Source organism: Lissotriton vulgaris, chromosome 1_1 (genome assembly GCF_964263255.1).
Source record: "Lissotriton vulgaris chromosome 1_1, aLisVul1.2, whole genome shotgun sequence".
NCBI lineage: Eukaryota > Metazoa > Chordata > Amphibia > Caudata > Salamandridae > Lissotriton > Lissotriton vulgaris.
This window is the reverse complement of record NC_141685.1, coordinates 437,770,085-437,789,060: the sequence shown is the minus strand read 5'-3', so window position 1 is coordinate 437,789,060 and position 18,976 is coordinate 437,770,085. Positions and strand designations below refer to the sequence as shown.

At 44.3% G+C, this 18,976-nt stretch overlaps 1 protein-coding gene across 1 annotated transcript in view; it reads left to right on the top strand.

Moving 5' to 3' along the window:
- Positions 1-516: 516 nt before the first annotated feature.
- PSMA4 (proteasome 20S subunit alpha 4) overlaps positions 517-18,976 on the top strand; it is a 155,720-nt gene continuing 137,260 nt past the window's right edge. Inside the window, exons 1-2 of the mRNA XM_086953153.1 lie at positions 517-668; positions 16,472-16,514. Coding sequence (XP_086809279.1) covers positions 16,512-16,514 — 3 coding nt within the window. The 5' untranslated portion in view covers positions 517-668; positions 16,472-16,511. The remainder of the gene's footprint in view (positions 669-16,471; positions 16,515-18,976) is intronic.

Below are 18,976 nucleotides of genomic sequence, written 5' to 3'. Positions count from 1 at the left end.
TTCCTGTAACAGTTCTCTCATGTAACGTAACTGGTTCTATTGTACAGTGCTCTGACACCTTCGGGTAAAGTCTGCGCTTTATAAACATGCATTAAACAAATAAATTGATAAATAAAAAGATGATGCTGGGCTCGGTAGGGGAAGGTCTAAATCCGTGTGACCTCTTTACGATTGCTGTGTCACGGTTTCGCCGTACTGTACCCTTTGTGAGACACCATTTCTCGTGAAACTGCTTGATCATCAACCAACCTTTTTACTCATTATGGTTCTATGTATGTTTGCTATCTTATAACATATTTTACTTTTAAAATCAGTTTTTAATTATTGGTATTAACGTCCTAAATAGTTTATGTTTTTCTTGCAAAAAACACGTTTTGTTCAATGTGTTCAATGAATTAAATTGTCACTAGTCTAAGATGGCCTCCGAAATACCGCTATATTGAAAGTGCTGCCTTCGAGTCTTTCTTTTGTTTCTACCTTTGTCCTCTTTCTTGCGTTTTTGCTTTCGCTTTCCTTGCCAATTCCCCGTGCATTCGTGCTTGTGTACGCATGCGCTGGCTACGGCCATGATTTTTTGTGTCTGAGTTCCTGTGTGTTACCGGTGTGTTGTTGGCCGGTTGGACTCTGTCATTAGAGTATCTCAGGATTAGAGTATCTCAGGAACCGCGGTGAGTTTTGTGTTTGATACAACCTTTCTTTTTATACGGGAGTGGGTTTTCGGTGGTATGTTGTGACTCGCTTCAGGGCCCATGCAGTAATGGAATACGCGGAAGGGATCGTGACTGTGCACTCTTCAAGGATCCTTATAGCAAATTGTCCCGCCTTTGTACCGGCCTGAAATATAAAGCCTCTATCTATTCCCATATCGCTGGATGTCATCATTGCGTTTATCTTTGCTGAAACACTACTTTCAGCTCCTTTAGACGATTTATCTTGTTCTGTGGTGCCAGCCATGCTGCGCTAGTGACAGACTTTATGTATATAGTATTGAACTCAAGTAAGATCACGCTCACCCCGCTCACTTTTATTAGCCGGGCATCGTGGAGGAGGGAGGGTGTAGGCAAGTTTAGGGGATAACTCTTTTTGGAGAGTGAGTTGCCCAGTGATGTGTCTTGGTCACTGCGTTCTTCCCAATGAAACCCCCACTGTGATAGATGTGGACACCTGGACACCCGATGCAGACTGCACAAGGACGTCATTGCTAGTGTTCATAGTTTAACTTGATGAAGTCAGTGCGCGGAAACGTATACAGACGCGATCAGAAGCATACATGACAAGCCTTTAAGAGTTTGCAGATGGTCCATCTTGTTGAAGCTTTTGATGATTAATGCTCGTCGTCCAAGAGATTGGACTATAATTTAGGGAAGGAGGGTTGCCAAAGTCATGTTTGTGATGTTTAACCTTCAAAGTTAGTCTTCAGGAGAGCCCATCTTTCAGCAGGATGTGCCTTGGACGTGTTACCATTTGACTGTGTGTAGGGTGTCTTGAAGTTGCTTGTGCGCGTTGTTGCAAGACTGCCAATGGGCTGCTGCTAAGGCACTTGCAAGGGTGGTTCATTCGTAAGGCGTGCCGAAAGTCCACAGCACCGGTTGGGTGAGCAGACGGAATTTCAGTGGTCGGCTTGTAGCTTCGGAGCACCATGAATGCTTTTGGAACTGCAATGTTTTATTGGTGTTCTGACTCCAGTCCGATTGTTAGCCTCTATAGGTGGTAGTATCAATTTATTTCTGGGAGGAATTTGCAGACTGGTCTTGACCAGTTTAGTAATGCTTTCGACCTGGATGTCTATATGAACCAACAATGCGAAAACATTAGTTCCATGTGTACAGAGATTAGGTGACCAACGTCCATCCAATAGGCAGTGTAAGGTACCCATCGACTTTGCATTGGAGAAATATTGAACCTCTTAACTCCTAGTTGTTGTTGCAAGCACTTAATAAAGCTGTCTTCTCTTAAGAATGTTTTGACCTATGCTACCCATGGCTGCTGTGGAGGCTGGGATTCTTACGTAAAGGGATTGGAAAGCATTTATTTTTATATAGCGCAAACTTGACCGGAAACTATTTGGTATCATAGCGCTTTACACGAGCACCAGTTGCGTTACACAAGGACACGTTTATTTTTTATTATGCAAGGGGAGATGAATTGATTTGCCCAGAATCACAGGATGTTGAGCATCGTGGCTTAGACTCGAACCTGGTTCCCCAGATTTTAGTTCGACCCCCTGGCTGTTAGGCCACATCCTCTCATTGAGGGTATTTGTAATTCCAGGAATGCTGTGGTATTCTGAGTTGAAACCTCAGAGTCTCCTTAGAAATGGGTGACGGAAAAGGAATCACTTACTTCACCTGATGGGGAGTCTGCATTCTGGGGCCTTTTCCACCCGTGTATATTTGTTCAGCTTTTAGTTGGTGTAAGGGCCAGCTGGAAAAAACAGGGAATGTGGTATAACTCCCGCATTCCAAATGAATCAAGGTTGCCTTGATTTTTGGAAGTTTTATAAAGGTTTTGGAGCACTTTTTCGAGATGGGGGCCTATGGGTAGAAAGTATGTATATGTGTATATATATATATATATATATATATATATATATATATATATATATATATATATATATATATATATATATACAAATGGGGGTAAAGCGCCATCCGCAGCATCCTCACAATATATGTTAAGCGTTAGCTGATTTGGTATAGTTGGTTGGTATATGCTGATTGTCTTTTTGAGAATGCAATGTTATAAATCAGAGATGTGCTTGGTTCTTTTTCCAGTGAAATAAAAACTGCTACTTGGTTCAAGTGCTTAACATAGGACATGGGAGTGTTTACGTCCGGCTGAATCTTACAGCATGTTTTTTTTTCCAAACCGACACTGGCACCAGTCAAGTAATCAATGTACACCAGCCTGTCAAAGGCTTGTTTAGTCATCTTTTAGAAGCCTTAGTGAGTGCTAAAAGATTAAAGTGTCTCATACACATGAGACTTGTAGTTTAGTTTCACATATTCTGGCAGAAGCTTGTCTAATCTGTCCCTGGGTTTCCTATCCTCACAGATGTGACTGACTTCAGCTTCTGTGCCGTAACAGTGATCTTTCAGCACATTAATCCTCTTTTTTTTTCTGTCTATAATAATTTTCTGAACTGTGTGGTGATACCATGGTTTCTGGCAAAGGCAATTAACTTTCCACAGGCAGCTAATACGATATGGCTGTACAGCGTAGTTTCAAGGGGTGACGTAGGCGCGTACAGCCAATAAAATGGCATCATTTTTTAAATGCCTACCGGGAGACTCTTCTTTGCGGCCGGTTTGTTAAATATCGCGGCCGTCGCACTTGCCAGCAGATTTCAGTTTTTTCATTGAATCGCGAAATGCTGGAGGGTCAGAATAGATGGCATCATAATGGTGAAACAATTTCTTTACCTCGTAGTTTCTAGTCTGGGGGGCGTGGTGATGGGTGCAATATAGGGCCTGGGTGCAATATAGGGCCTGGGACACAGAGAAATGCATGCCCCAGAAATAAACAAGCATTTGCAATGCAATGGTCTCTGCATCATTAAAGGTAGAGCTATTGGCATTGCTCATGACATTTCTTTTTTTTTTTCTTTAAATCATAAATAAATGGCATTGTCATTTACATTGCCAATACACAGCACTCTGCGCACTCACTACTCTGCGCACTCACTACTCTGCGCACTCACTACTCTGCACTCACTACTTGCAACTAAGGAAATAAAAGGAAAACACACTTCGTCCTTTGGAAATATTCTCAAACAAATGATGTGCTTAGTGTTTGCTCTATATCACTGAGTTCTGTGCACCGACTGGGAGAAAAAGCAAAAAGTACCTAGACTAAACACCAGCATGCCTCTCAACAGGAAGTTGAGTGCATTTAATATTTTCAAAGCCTACTAAAACAATTCTAGATAATTACGTTGTAAATATAGAACCACACAATATCATTCACAACCATCATGCTTTTGCCTGCTTAGGCTCTTGCCCGCTCTGTGATATTTAATATTGGCAAAACATGTGTCTTAATCTTAAACACACGCTGCTTTTCAAACACTCTGCCAAAAGTAAGCAAAGGGCTGCTAAATAAAAGCGTGTCCATCTGCATGTAGACGAGAGTCACAACGCCACACTAACAACGACACTAAAAGTGCTATGGAGAAGGCAAAAGTCAACATTTCCGTATGAAAAGTTTCTTTTTTATAAAAACAGGGCGAGCAGACAGAAACTCCCCAGATAACGCTACACTAACAACGACACTAAAAGTACTATGGAGATGCTACTTTCTTTGATATGCTAATGAAGAAGGCAAAAGTCAACATTTCCGACAACTAAAGCAGCCGACTTTGAGGCTAGGGAAGCACCACGTTCTATTGTAGCACGAGTGTAGCGCGAAACTATAGCATTAGGTGAATAACACAAATCACGAGATTCCAGAACCGAAAAAAATAATTAAGTGGCCCTATGCAATGCAAATGGTACTCACCTTAAAAAGGCTTTATGGGGGAAAAGCGAATAGTGCAATTCCAAAGACTTTAAGACGCAAAAGCAATTGCGAGACTCTAGCAAATGCATGTAATCGAGAATCACTATGCAGCATTGAGAAATAACACTGCATTTTTCAGAAGTCACTAAATCTTAGACTTTAACTGTTAACGCGCATTGTAATGTAAGAAAATGAAACCTAAATCTTACACGTTTACTGTAAACGCGCATTGTATTTTAAAAAAAATGCACCTCGGTAAATGAAAACAGCTTGCTGAATAATAGCATGTCTATTTGCATATAGAAGACAATCACAATGGCACAGAATAAAAAAAAAATGAAGAACCAACAACGCACAACTTAGCGCACAACTAAATCTTACACTTGATGAATGAAAGCCGTTTACACGTATACTCTAAAAGCGCATTGTATTTTAAGAAAATGCAGCTTGCTAAACGAAAGCAGCTTGCTGAATGTAAGCATATGTATCTGCATGTAATCGACAGTGGCACAAGCAAAAATGAAACAGAAGAACAAACAGAGCACAACTCAGCGCTCGTACTTGTGCGCGTGTCAGTTACAAATCGCCTCCAGGGCGATGCGCGCGGCCAGGGGTGTCTCCTGAGAAGCACACACGCCGACAATAAGTTCTCGGCGGAGACGCGCTTCCGCGGGGCTCAGCCGAGACCTAAAAAAACAGATACTTGCAGTAATCCAGGATCGTGAGGCTTGTATGCATCTTACCACTTTTCTCTTTCCCAGAATGCTCTATAAATGTATGTTAAAAAAATGTCCTCAGATATATGGGACAATTAAAAAAAAAAAAAAAAACTTGCATCCAACAGCAAAAGTCCATTATGCCCACACTTCTGATGAAAACAGTATCCCACGTTTGTGCATGGCCTATCGCACTAGAAAGGAACCAGTAAAATTTTAGCCTGTGAGAGTCAGTGATAGTATCAATTTGATCTTTCCTTGTTTAAGATTTGGTCCATTCCGGTTACATGCGTTGTGCCCGCCTTGGGCCCAGCCAAATGTGAGTTATTTTAATTTTCTTGGGAGACTGGGCGGAACACAAAGTGGTAAAATGTTTGCTTTTGGCTGAATATGCCCAAAATGTCTGTCACATAAATCAATTGTTATTTTCAACCCAGTCTTACACATTTGCATGACATTCTGGGTAAGAAAATATGCTGGATCCATACAGGCTCACACCATCTTTGATTCCCCATGTTCTCAAGTTTTCAGAAAGGCTCATGGTAAGCAGGGTTTTTCTGGGTAGCGGTAGAGCCCAGTCCATTTGTTGGAACCATCTGTCATGGAAAGAGAAGACATTTGTTAATTTTTTCTGGACACATGCTGGCTGGTGAAGGTCTTAGCGTTAATGTTCTACAGGGCAATTGCACAATAAAAGGAGCAGAATACAGGATCCTTATCTGGCCTAGGCAACACTGTAATAGCGGCTGCTCTCATAGTGATCATAAGAGAGACAGTGGCGCTGAAAGAATTCTAGGTGGGCTAAAAGGGGACCCAGGAAGGGCGTAAAAACATTATAACAATCAGAGGAATATTCATCTTGGTCAGGTGCTTTACCTAACTGCAGTCTCTGTATGGCTTGAATAACTTCATTGGGATGGATGTCCCTATCTAGCTGTGCAGCGTAGTAATCGGGAATTTGCTCCATAGGGGACTGGGCCAAGTAGGTGTGAGTTTCTCCCAGTTCAAGAGCCTCTGGGGTTTAGAGGGCAGAATAAAAATGCTGTAATTCTTGAGCAATCTGCTCATCCTGGAATACCCTATCCCCCTGAGATGCCTCAATCTCCACTATTCTCTGCCTAATAGCTTGGGCACGGAGACAGTGTGTCAGCAAACGACCTGCCTTATGACCCTCTGCATAGTATCTTTACTTTGTACGAAGAAGTGCATAGTCTATATCAAGGGCCATAAGCTGCTTGCAGGCAGCATTAAGTTGGCGTTGTTTTATGAGAACAGGTGCACTTTTCACTATTGAAGCGGGCTGCAAAAGCAATAAAGTTACCACTAACAGCAGCCTTGGTGTGTCCCATAGTAGAGCAATGGGAGTGTCTAGTGTATTGTTGGTTTCCAAGAAGGGGCAGATGGTGTCTGTGATTTTGGAAATGTTGGAGTCATATGTTAGCAGCTTATGGATAAGCCACCAACTATGGTGCTGAGGGGTAGAGTTAGGGAGGCGTATAGAGGTCGATGAGTGATCGGAAAGGAGAGCCATCCCAATCTCCACTCACTTGAGAGCTGCCATGAGGTTGGGAGAGGGGAACAAAAACGTCTATTCTGGCATATGACTGGTGGGCTGCTAAAAAAAAAAAGGTGTAGTACTTGTGTGGTGGGTTCGCCACACGTCTACCAGTCCCACACCCACAAGCCACTGAAAACTCGCAGGCGAGAGTTCCCCAGTCTGCCCAGTTCTCTGCACATATCTATCTAGGAGTGTGCTTGGAACCAGGTTCAAGTCTCCCCCTAGGAGTGTCTGCATCTGGGTAAGCCATTACACTACCCACAGCATCCATGAAGAAGGCGTCAATGCGAAGTGACAGGAGTCTGGCAAGTAGTTCTGCCTGTGTCTGGAGAACCAGTCCCAGGAAATGTGTGGCAAGCAGGATCACCACCCTGCCCATTTCCCCAGACCAGAGGAGAGGTACTGGCCGTCAAACTAATGGGATCAAAGTAATTTCCAACCTGATGGAAGAAGGTTTGTTTCTTGAACTGGACATCTGTCACGTTTGGCTTCCTGAAGCAAGGAAAGAAGTGCTAAACGCTTCACTGGTGCTTTAGGGCCTCTAACATTGACGCAAATTATATTAATCATAACGTAGTTCACAAGGGAAGCGCTATGGTTGTGAGGACATCATGTGCATATTTTCGGCATCCCAAATGGATCCGATTTAAACAGTATCTGAAGTAGAGGAGATATATAAACGAGAATTCTTCAAACCTCCACAGAAGCGGCTAAAGAAGAGGCGGACCCCACGATATCCAGGCAAGTTGATACTTATTCACGAGCCTTCAAAAATGTAACGTTTCGAGTACTAGCGTACTCTTGTTCACACACTATATATATATATATATATATATATATATATATATATTCCTGTGCGAAACTCCTCCTATTTCCTGGAGCAAAGATTGAGGCGCACTCAAGGGGTGATTTTCTCAATTTATTAATCACAAATCAAAGCTGCCCGACAGACGCGTTTCGGCTACACGCCTTTGTCAATGTCAAAAAAAAATAAAAAAAATAAAAATATATATATATATATATATATATATATATATATATATATATATATATATATATATATATATATATATATATATATATATATATATATATATATATATATACATACACAGACACAATCAACATCGCAACTGAGGGGTTCTCCCTCCTGGGAACAGGGAGATCACTATGCACAGGGTCACTGTAGGGACAGATCTGGCATCCAACAGAAGGCTAACCTATTGCTCATGCCGGACTTAGGTATTGTCTGAGTCAGACGTGCTGTCTTGACGCTGAAGTTGATTGAGCAATCCCGCTCTTTCTTTGCAACTCTGTATTTGTGGGTTTATTAAGATGTTTTTTCGTGGGTCAATAGGAGCGTCTCATCCCAGTGGAAGTACTTGGCTGGGGTCTAGTGGTGGGCTTAGTGTTCTCTTCTTCTGGCGTCACTTCTTAGTAAAGAAAAGAGCGAGCTTCCTCTAGGTTATGGCAACTGTGAGCCTTGTGCCCAACAAAGATGAGTCTAATGGGGTATCCCAACTTGTATCTGATGCCTTTTTCCCTATGGGGAATACAGTAATGGGTTGGAGAGTTCATCGACATTGCAGAGTTGTAGGGGAAAGATCCTGATAGAGCCATACTTTAGTCCCTTCAAAGGTGATGGCGCCCTGGTCTCGAACACTGACATAATGGCCTCTTTCTAGCGATAATGGTGAAGGCAGATCAAAATGTCCTGGGGCATGCCTGGTGACTTAGCAGGCCTGCCAGCCCTATGGGTGCCGTCCTACACAATGTCTTGCTCCAGATGATCTGGTGCCACATGGCGAAAAAGAAGGTTGACATAGTCTTCTAGTTTCTCACCATCTGCCTGGAATGGGACCCCTTTGATTCTAATATTAGAGCACCTTGATCTATTTTCAAGGTCTTTCCACTGGTACTGCAGTTCAATATTTTTATTGCGTAGTTCCAACAGCTCATGTCGATGGTCGTCAAGTTCTTCCTCTTGCAAGTCACCGATCTGTTCCAGAGTATTCACCCTTTGGACCAACTCTCCAATATCCCCTTTGATGTCTTTGACTGCTGCGGCCCTGTCCTGTTTGAGGACTGCAATGTCATCTCTCAAAGTGCCAAAAAGATCTTCCAGAAAGCCAATGTAACTAGTGCACCTCCTCCTGATTGTCTCAAGCGGCTACTTTCGCTGAGTTAGGCGCTGGGGGTGAGGCTTCTCTATGATGGTCAGGTTTTTTGGCAGGGGTCTGGGTGACCGTATCCTTTAAGGCCGTGTGGACAGCCTCTCAGCGCCTGGCCAAGCTGTAGGTATTGCCTGACGATAAGGGGGCCACTCCAGGCAGATGCAGCGCCACTGGGGCCCCCCGAATGAGCGAACGGGTGCCAATGGGATCAAACCCAGTGCCGCCAGGTACACATGGGACCTCCAGTGCCATGAGTCATCCTAGTGAGTAGGGCTCCCCAGTCTGAGTTGACCACCGCGCTGACTGCGTGTGGATCCGATTCTGGCCGCTATGTATTTGCACAGGTATAGTGTCCACAGAAAGTAGATATCGCCTGATGCAGCTCAGGGGAGCTTTAGCACACCTGAAGAGGTTGAGGAATGTTATGCACAGCTGCATCGCCCAACGTACTACAGCCTGATGTAGAGGAACCTGTTGTGATCTCCAAGGCTTGCCAATAGCCCAGCTTATATGCACTAGTCTGCTCCCTGTGATGGGTAGAATAGGGCCCTTTCATTAGAGTCCATTGGTAAGTTAACATTGCCACCAGTTATCCCCCAGGGCCCAGACTAACCATATGCCACAGTTTATTTGCGCTATAGTCCCATCCGCAGATAGCTCGACTTGCCTGACTGGCGTTGATGCTGCTTTGTATGCCGCTCCGATGTTTAGTTTGACTGAGGGAGGAGCTGGTCCTGAGTCAGCTGGCACAGCCTTCGCGGAGGCCCTGCACCAGCTCCAAAATCATCAGCGTGGAAGAGTGAGCCCACTCTCGCTTGCTTGCTGAGCTGTCTGTCCCGCTGATGCGGCAGGCCTAAGGGGGGTGCCTCTATAGTGCCACACAGGTCTATTGGTCTGGGTAGGCTCTTGGAAGGTGTGCACCGGAGCAGGCTCCATGTTGCTTCTCACTGCAACTGGGCCGCCAGTCTTCACTAAGTGGATTAGCAGCATGTTACAACCCCTGTGCAACAGCGGGTACATGTTTCACCTGTCTGGTACCTCCCCCGCCAGGATTCAGCAATATGGGGGTCTGGAGCACGTCGCAACAGTCTCTTTCACAGATCGATGCGGCATAGATTTGTGAATGAACCGCTACACATGCGTCTTCTTGAACACACCCGCCACTCACTCAATATCACATCTGCAGTCTAACAAAAAGACTACTTGATGCTCCATCATCACATCCTAGATACAAATGGAACAATGGAACCTTCCTCGAAATAGCCTTGCTGAATAATGCATCCAAATAGTGGTAAATAATGAAAACTAAAGCACCTACCCTTTCTTTATTTTAGTAGTTTTGTATAGCGCTAGCCGGACCAGAGGGTATCAGAGCGCTTCACAACATATACAGCAAATAACATGGTGAGCAGACTGAAACTTAAACATACAGAATCTTTTGATAGAATGTTTGTATCCAGAAGATATCTTGGTCTGCGACCTTGTTGTCAGACTCGGAATTTTGGTAAAGCTGGGGTGACAGAATAGGGGGCAGTCCAGGGTCTCTCAGATCCCTCGAGTACGGTCGAGGAAGAAGTCTTTGAGGAGCCTCTTGAATTTTGAAAATGAGGAGATTTTTCTAATGTGGGGAGGAATGGAGTTCCAGATTTTGGGAGCGTTACCAGCAAAAGATTTGTCTGTAGTCCTGTGCTTGCGCGATTTGGGCGGGATGAGCAGTAGAGAGCTGGAGCTCCTGAGGTTTCTGGACTGGCCTGCCCTATTGAGTTTGGCGGCCAGGTATTCTGTTTACCTGTATGCAGGGCTTTGTGCGTGATGCAGGCTGTTCTGAAACTGGCTCGCAACTCCACTGGGAGCCATTGGAGTTCTTTGAGGGCTGGCGAGATGTGCTCACATTTCTTAATTCCGGAGACCATTCTTGCTGCTGCGTTGAGTCGTCTTCAGGGGGGCAAGGTGGGATTTTGCTGTCCCTGTCAAGGTCGCAATTCCATAGTCTATTCTGGAGAGGACTAGAGCCTGGGTGGCTTGTTGAAGGTCCTTGGGTGGGAGGAAGGGTTTTATTTTGTTCAGTAGTTTAAGGTTGAGAAAGGCACTTTTAGCAGATCGTGAGATGTGTTTCTTCATGTCGAGTTTTGGGTCTAGGGTGATCCCTAGAGATTTCACCGAGTCTGCTAGGGAAAGGTTACCATTTAGGGCATCAATGGCTTTGAGTCATTCTTTGATTTGAGGGTTATCATCTTTGTTGGAGATAAGTAGTATTTCTGTTTTATCTTGGTTCAGTTTCAAGTGATTGGTTGAGAGCCAGTCTTGTACCTCCTTGAGCGTGTTGTTTAGTCTCTGGATGTCCTCAATTGAGGTCGTTTCAAGATACAGCTGCGTGTCGTCCACATATAGGTTAAAAAGGATGTTGGATTTTCTGAGTAGAGAGGTGAGCGGTTCGATATAGATGATGAAGAGCTGTGGGGAGAGTACTGATCCTTGAGGAACACCTCTGATAACCGGGTGTAGGTCGTATTAGAAGTTTTTGATTGTTATTCTCTGTGATCGGTTGTGAAGAAAGGAGGAGAACCATTGAAGGACTGTCTCTTGTAGACCAACTCTTTCTTGAAGGACCTTTAGATGTAGATTGTGGTTGACTGTATCGAATGCAGCCGATAGGTCTAGGAAGATGAGAAGGCAGCATTGATCCGAGTCTAGTGATTTGCGTAGGTCGTCTATGACGTTGAGGATTGCAGATTCAGTGCTGCAACCCTTTCTGAATCCAGATTGGAGGGGATCTAGAAGTTTGATGTTTTCAAGGTGAAGGGTTAGCTGAGGGAGGACACATCTTTCCATGACTTTAGCCAAAAAAGGAAGGTTCGAGACCGGTCTGTAATTGTTTAAATCTTCTGTGTCTAGACCTGGCTTCTTTAATAGTGGAGTGACTTGCCCTACCATGAGGCAGTCTGGAACGGATCCAGAGCTCAGAGAGCTATTGATGATCTTGCACCATATTGGAGCTAGATCTCGCTTTAGGTCTTTTGTCAGAAGAGGCGGTAGCTGGTCCAGGGTGTGTGCTGAGGGCTTGGCTTTCGAGATTAGATTGACTATCTCTGCTTCCAGGATGGGAGTGAATGATGGCCACTGTTGTGGAGATTTCGTGGAAGCGTTGACATGGTTTTTAAGCGTACTGATCTCATTGAGGGAGGTGGGGGATAAGCCCAATGCTAGGACTATCTTGACGATTTTGTCGTTAAAGAAGGTTGCTAAGCTGTCGCATCAAGATTTGGATGCTTGAGTTGAGGGGGGTATAGGTCTGGAGGTCTGATTCTTGATGATGTTGAAAAGCTCTACAAGCCGGTATTTTGCGTTCTCTAATGCAGAGCGGAAGAAAGCATGCTTTTTATTCTTGATATGAGTTTTGTACATCCTGCGGGCTGCTTGGAGTTGATCACGGTGGAGGGTTGAGGGATCATTCCTCCATGTTCTTTCTGCGGCTCTTAAAAGTCTTCTTTCATCGTTGATGTCAGAGGTGAACCATGTTCTAGAGGGAATATTCCTAGCTTTCTTTAGTTTAATGGGAGCAATTTGGTCAAGGGTAAGCGTCAAATTAGTGTTGTAGAGAGGGGTGATGTCGTTGGATGAGAGGTGGTCAGTGGCAGAGGGGAGCAGCAGGCTGAGTCTTTCTTCTAGGACCGCTCGAGGAATTTAAGCTGTGTTACAAACCTGTTTGGGAATGTCTCGTTTTAGAATAGTATTGTCCAGGATTGAAAGGTTAATGTGAAAGAGGACTATGTGATGTTCGGACCAGTCGACTGGGAGGATGTGATCGATGGTGTCAGCAATAATGGCGTCAAGGATGGCTCCTTTGTGGTGAGTTTCTTCTAAGCAATGTTGAGTCAGATTGTTCGCTAGGAGTAGGTTGTTTAAGGTTTGATTGAGTGGGTTCTTGGTTTCATTCCACCTTGGATTGAGGTCGCCCAGGATTATGTAGTTAGAGAGCGCAGTGGGCAATCAAGTCTGAAAGGTGAACCGTGAAATCTGAAGAATTGCCAGGGGGATGATAAAGAAGGTGGCAGAGTGTGGGTCTGGAATCCTGAGTTTTGATGTTGACTGAGAGGCATTCAAAGGAGCTGTAAGCGCAAGAGGAGATTTCCGTGATGGCGATGTTGTTCTTGTGGATGATTGCTATGCCCCCTCCTCTGTTCCCTAGCCTGTCCTTGTTGATCATCGTGAAACCAGGGGGAACTAACATGTCCATGATAGGGTAGGAGAGGTTGTTGAGCCAGGTTTCTGTTATGAATGCTATCTTGATGTCATGGGAGAGAATGGCTTCTGAAAATTCGGATGTATGTTAAGAGGCTGATCTGCAGTTTGAGCATGCAGTTGATGGGGATTTCTTCTCTGAGTTCGTTTGGTTGGGCTTTAGGTAGGAGGGCAAGGTGGGACGGGGGTCTGGGTGTTCTCGAGGGAGGGTGTTTGCTTCTGAAGCCTGTGATTACTTGGATCGTGGATTTTGGGGACGAGTTCAGCAGAAGGTCTAGGGGTGCTTCAGGGAGCATAATTATCTGTGAGGGGAGTGAGGAGGGTGTTCTAGCGAGTGTATCCAAGGAGCTGATCTTCCCTTTACTAAGGGGAACCGACTTAAGGTCTGGTTGGGACGTGTGGCTCGGAGTGGAGTGTTGCTTTATCTATGCTTGGATGGGTGAGATCGGCTTGCTCTGAGGGTGAATGTGAGGGCTTTCGGGTAAGGGTAAGGGAGGAGAGAATTTCACTCACGCCTCAAAGCAGTATTTCCAACCGGGTTTCAAGTAGAGAGAGGGGCTGCGTCATGCTGTCTGTCGGGTTGATGGGTGCCTGAATCCGAAGTGGTCTTGGGTGGGGGGAAAGGGACTAAGGGAGGAGGGATCAAAGGGTGGAGAAGGGTGTCGGAGGCCGTACTGTCCCTGCAGACTGAGGGTGGTTTAGAGAGGGACGAGAGTCCTGTTCAGGAAGATTATTATGAAGGGGGCTGCCTAGATAATCTGTAGTTGGAGTAAATGGGGAGGAGATTGCTGCCTCATGGCATGTGATGGGACCCAGGTGACGAAAGAATGGAGGGGGATTGCTGGGCTTAGCTGGAAGGTGATGATCCCCATTGGGGGTTGATAGAGGAGAGGAGGGGCCTGGATGGGCAGGCAGTCTACTCGACGGGATTGCTGCCTCGAGAATGGTGCCAGATCCTGAGATAATCAGGGGCGGGGGCTGTGGGTGGGCTGAGCTGGAGGATGGAATTCCATCATGGGAGACCGCAGAGGAGGTGAGGAGGCGCCTGGGTGTCCGGGTTGTCTGGTTGACGGAGGGCAAGTGGAGGGAAGAGGGGAAGAGTTACAGTGGGGGGCTCTGGTTGGAGGTTGTCTAATAACCTGGTAGTGAGCGGAGAAAGGAGGAATGGGGTTGCGAAGGGAGCCTCGAGATGAAGCCGAAGTGGATGTCTGGGCAGCTGACTGGGGGGTCTTAATCGTCTCCTGTCGTGGTTATTTATCTGAGAGAGAGGCTGGGGTGAATCCGAGACCTGGTGAGGGCAAGGAGGCTTCTTTTAGTGGGAGGAAGAGAGAATCGAAGCTCTCAAGGTGAGTGTTTTTGGCCTGAATTAGGACTGTGCCGTTCGTGAAAATAGTGATGGAGATATATCCGCTCTTTGACTGGGGGTTCGGAAGGGAAGTCGTCAATTTGCAGCTGAAGGGAGTGGTGGTGGGTTTGGAGATATTGAGATGTGTGTTTAGAGAGGAGTGCCAGAAGTCCGGCCTGTCTGTGTGAAAGATAAGGTCCATTTTGATCTGCCCTCTAGAGATGCAGTGGTAGGTGTCTGCGAATAGAGTCTCGGGATGTTGTCTGAGAAGTCTGTGTTTGAAAATTTTCTTTGCTTTACTAATGAGATTTGGGGGGAAGGTGATTACGAAAGAGTTTGGAGTCAGGAGGTTTGGAGTTAGCCGGGTGGCAGCAGGATGCGTGTTCGGTGGCATTTTTTACTATGAGGGGGTCGAGTTTAAACCAGAGGGAAGGAGTGCTGTTGAAGAGAGGGGAATGAGTTCTGGTTCGGTGAGGGGGAAGAGAGGTGAGGAGGGGGATTGCTTCTCGAGGAGGAAGAAGTGTAGTCTCTCCAGAGGGGATTCTCTCGTATGAGAGGAGAGTAATAAGGGGGGCATGTTTGTGAAGAGCTGATCTAGACTAGGTATTGGGCAGTATTGTATGATTGCTTGTTTGGTCCTTTGTTGCTGTCTATGTTGAAGGGAAACAAACAGATTAACTTGATGCACGCGACTCTGGTGCTTGCTAATTGTTCGCTGCATAAGACCCTTTTGCTGTCTATGCTGAAAGAGCACACGTCACGTTCAGTTGTTGCACCAGCCTCTGATTGTTGCTGGCTATTCTTGGATTAGGACTCTATTAGTTATTAGCTGTTGAGAAATTAGAGATCATATTACCATGAGTCCTGCTTAGGGTTGGTATTCAGCCTTTAAGCGAAGTGTGGTTGGAAGCTTCTCCTCGGTGTCCTCTTTGGCGCCCATTTTCGGGACCGGCATATTGCTTAAGCTTAGCATTCCTCGGAATTGACAGCCTTTGTTCAGGCGAGTTATTCTGGCAGCTCTCTATCTCTGTACTGCTACTTATTGTACTTGTTTAAAGTATTGATTGCATGAGGTCATAGATTCAGCTAAAGTGGTTTATAGGCAGACTTAAAAGGGCTTGTTTCCAGTGCAGACATCCTACAGGATGCATATAACTTCAATGCATGACCAGAAGGGACATGCACACATGACCAGCTTTATTTGTGTACGTAGTATATACACATACGTACACACACACACTCACACTCTCACTCACTCACTCTTCATCGAAGTGCCAAACAAAAAGCGAAGATTTCTATAAGGGAATGGGTGCTGAGCAGAGATGCCGTGGAAGATACATGTAGCGAGCACTAACTCCCTCTAATTATCATACGTATGCAAAGCACACAGTAAGCATGACTCTGGCGCATCCTTTTCATCGGTTATTCTTTCGCCAACCTTAAATGCCGCCCGTTATGCATATATTTAACAAAGTCATCATCTAGGATCCACATTATCAGTTCTCTTTCTAGACCGTTAAAGTGAGGACATGGTAAATGCCAAGCGTTGGTCTGAGTGATCAGAAATCTCCACCTACTGCATCACACCACGGATTTTAGTATGAGAAAACATTCGATCAGAGTATGACAATCTTGAACTTGTGTGCTGTTTCTAGCCGAAATTTTGATGTTGGGTTTATGTGCATGCTTTTGGCATTAAATCAAAAATACAGCATTTTATAAACTGTTTTATTAATTGTTTTTTTCAAAATGCTTTTCTATGTTTTGGTAAGCAGTAGTAAAAATGTAAGCATGTATGATTTATTGACTTCCTTATAATGCACTGGTGGTAAATGTTGACTACATTTAAGTGGTTGTCCGTGGCTATCAGTATAATTAGAGCATGTGGTTTTGTACCAGTTGTTATTTTTCTTCATGGATTTTTTTCATTCATTTATAGATTTATTTCATTTTGCTGGGCACGATAGATTTCAAGCAACATGGTAAGTTTACTACTAAATGAATATTGTACTACCCGAATGGTAAATAGTCTAATGCAATGTTCCCTAGCTTCACTCACTGATTGCCACAAGCATAGTGTCACCAATTTGGACATTGATACTTTAGTAATTTCAGGGAAACAAAACAACGCATCCACCCTCTTGTGGGAACCAGAAGGAGCTGCAGAAGTTTTACCCAGATAATCTAGCTGCAAATCTGAAAATTACATTGTTTGCCTTTCCAAGAATTTACACACACTAAAACACCTGTGCAAGCCTACATGGGCCGGGTGGGGGATTCTGATGAATCAGATGTTGAAAAAATAAATTTAACGGTAGTTATCTTCAAATTGAAATGCTGTAACACCATCATAGAAAGTACGAGCTGCTCCTTGCTCAAAAACACTATTATATTCTTTACAATACACACATTAGTGAATTTGAAAGCCATCAAACGAGCAGACGAGATCACTAAAATCACTCCACATTGTTTCCCTATCAAGGTGACATAACTATTTTTGTGCTGGTTCATGTTTCTAAACAAAATACTGTGCCTCGGTACCTCCTGGTCCCCACATGTGGCTAATAGCATTATAATGAAAGATTTGGACCATTCACAAATAGTTAAAAATTATTTGATTTTATTTTTAATGTATTGAATGCCCCTTAGCCTTCAGCTCAACAAGAAGCTTTTTAACTAAAGTCTCAAAGTCGTTGGATGCAAGTATTATTCAAGCCGCATGGTATTTCTTTGAAAAAGTTTTTTTTTAACTGTTGTTGTTGATTAATGGTTGATTATTTGAATGAATTATCGCATCCAGAATATTTTTTTTCACTTTGACCTTATTTAAAACCCCTTGCGGGGTCCCAGCGGGACTCCTCCATATACATTGTATTTATTTGTTGACTGGAAATATAATTTCTAGGAAAGCATTTTGTGACACAATCGTCTCCTACAACTTTGTCCTTCGTGAAACTGAAGCTTGATAGTTTTGACAAGCGTTCGTATCCTATTTTTACAATATTATCACATTTGTCTGTGGGCACCCTGAGGCTCTGTCGATTTGTTGTTCCCCACAAACCTCCAAAACAAACATGTGTGATCTACGCTTGAGAGCACAATATTGTTCCTCCTGTGTTCTAAGTCTACAGTTAAATGGCTAATTAGGACCCCCCAGTGCCACGCTTCAGTTATTTGAGCTCGGGTCTATTTTATTAGTGTATAGCCTAGTTATAGTACACGAGCCAGTTTATTTTCAGTGAAACAGACCGGTAGCTTATTTTTTTGTATTCTAGTACCCGATTTCAGTTTCTACTGAAGGTTGAAGAAGATGGTCGGAAAAAGAAATTTGTTCCACTAAAAGTCCAAAGAACATACATTCTGCTAATCCGGGTCATTGGAATAATGTGCTTCTGTGTGTTCGGCAGAATTGTGGATTTACCGTACTCGCTACATAATTCACCACCTGCTGCATAATTTGCAGATTTCAACACAATGTTTGTAGCACAAACTGAACAAAAGTTACAAAACATTGGCACATTTAGTTTTTCTCAGTGACACTCTGTATAGTTTAACTGGTCACCTTCCAGTTGGTGTTTGCTGTGTTCATGTGTTAAACGTGAAGTAATAAGGTGCAGCCTTTGTTCTGACATTTTTAATATGTGGCAAAAAAGACAATAGTGAAATAGTACTCGGTGAGCCACCTCGTAGGAAAATGGGTTTCTGTTGCAGAACCCCTCCCACTTTTTTCAAGATTTCTGATGCACGTTGGCTTGATGTACCTGGTTCCCTGCCAATGCGGTTCCCAGGGCCTGTATTCTTTACCAAAACTGTACATTTGTACCCACAATTGGCACCCCAATGGCCCCATGTAAGTCTCTTGTAAAAGGGACTATGAGTATCCAGGGCAATGTGACCATGGAATGCCTCTAAGGGCTGCAGCTCATATTGTACCGTAACCCACACACATTGCCATTGCAGGCTGCATGTTTAACATGGCATGCATACCTGTGTGCCATGCCTGCAGCCCACTGCCTATGCTATAGGTAAGTCACCTCTCTAGCTGGGTGAACTATACCTCTGGTGAGGGTACTGTTGATTGAGCACTGTACACCTACAGCAGAGGTCTTCAAACTTTTTTTGGCTGACCCCCCCCCCCCCCCCCCCTCCCATCTAAACCTTTTTACACGTCTAGCATCCTCCCCCACCTCCCCCCGTCACCACCACCTGACAAAGTTCTGGAAGCTGGTAGTCTGAATCATCGATGCCCGTTCCCTCCTGCAGAGCCCAGGTCGTATAGGGTAAATAATATTAAATAAAGTAAGATTGTTTTGTAAACTGAAGTTTTTGTAGTGCCTGTGCTTATTATAAAGTTCAAATGAGTCTCCAAGAAAAATGTGCGCAAAAATGACATTGGTGCTTTATTTTTCACATACAACACAACATTTAGGATAGATTAGTAAAA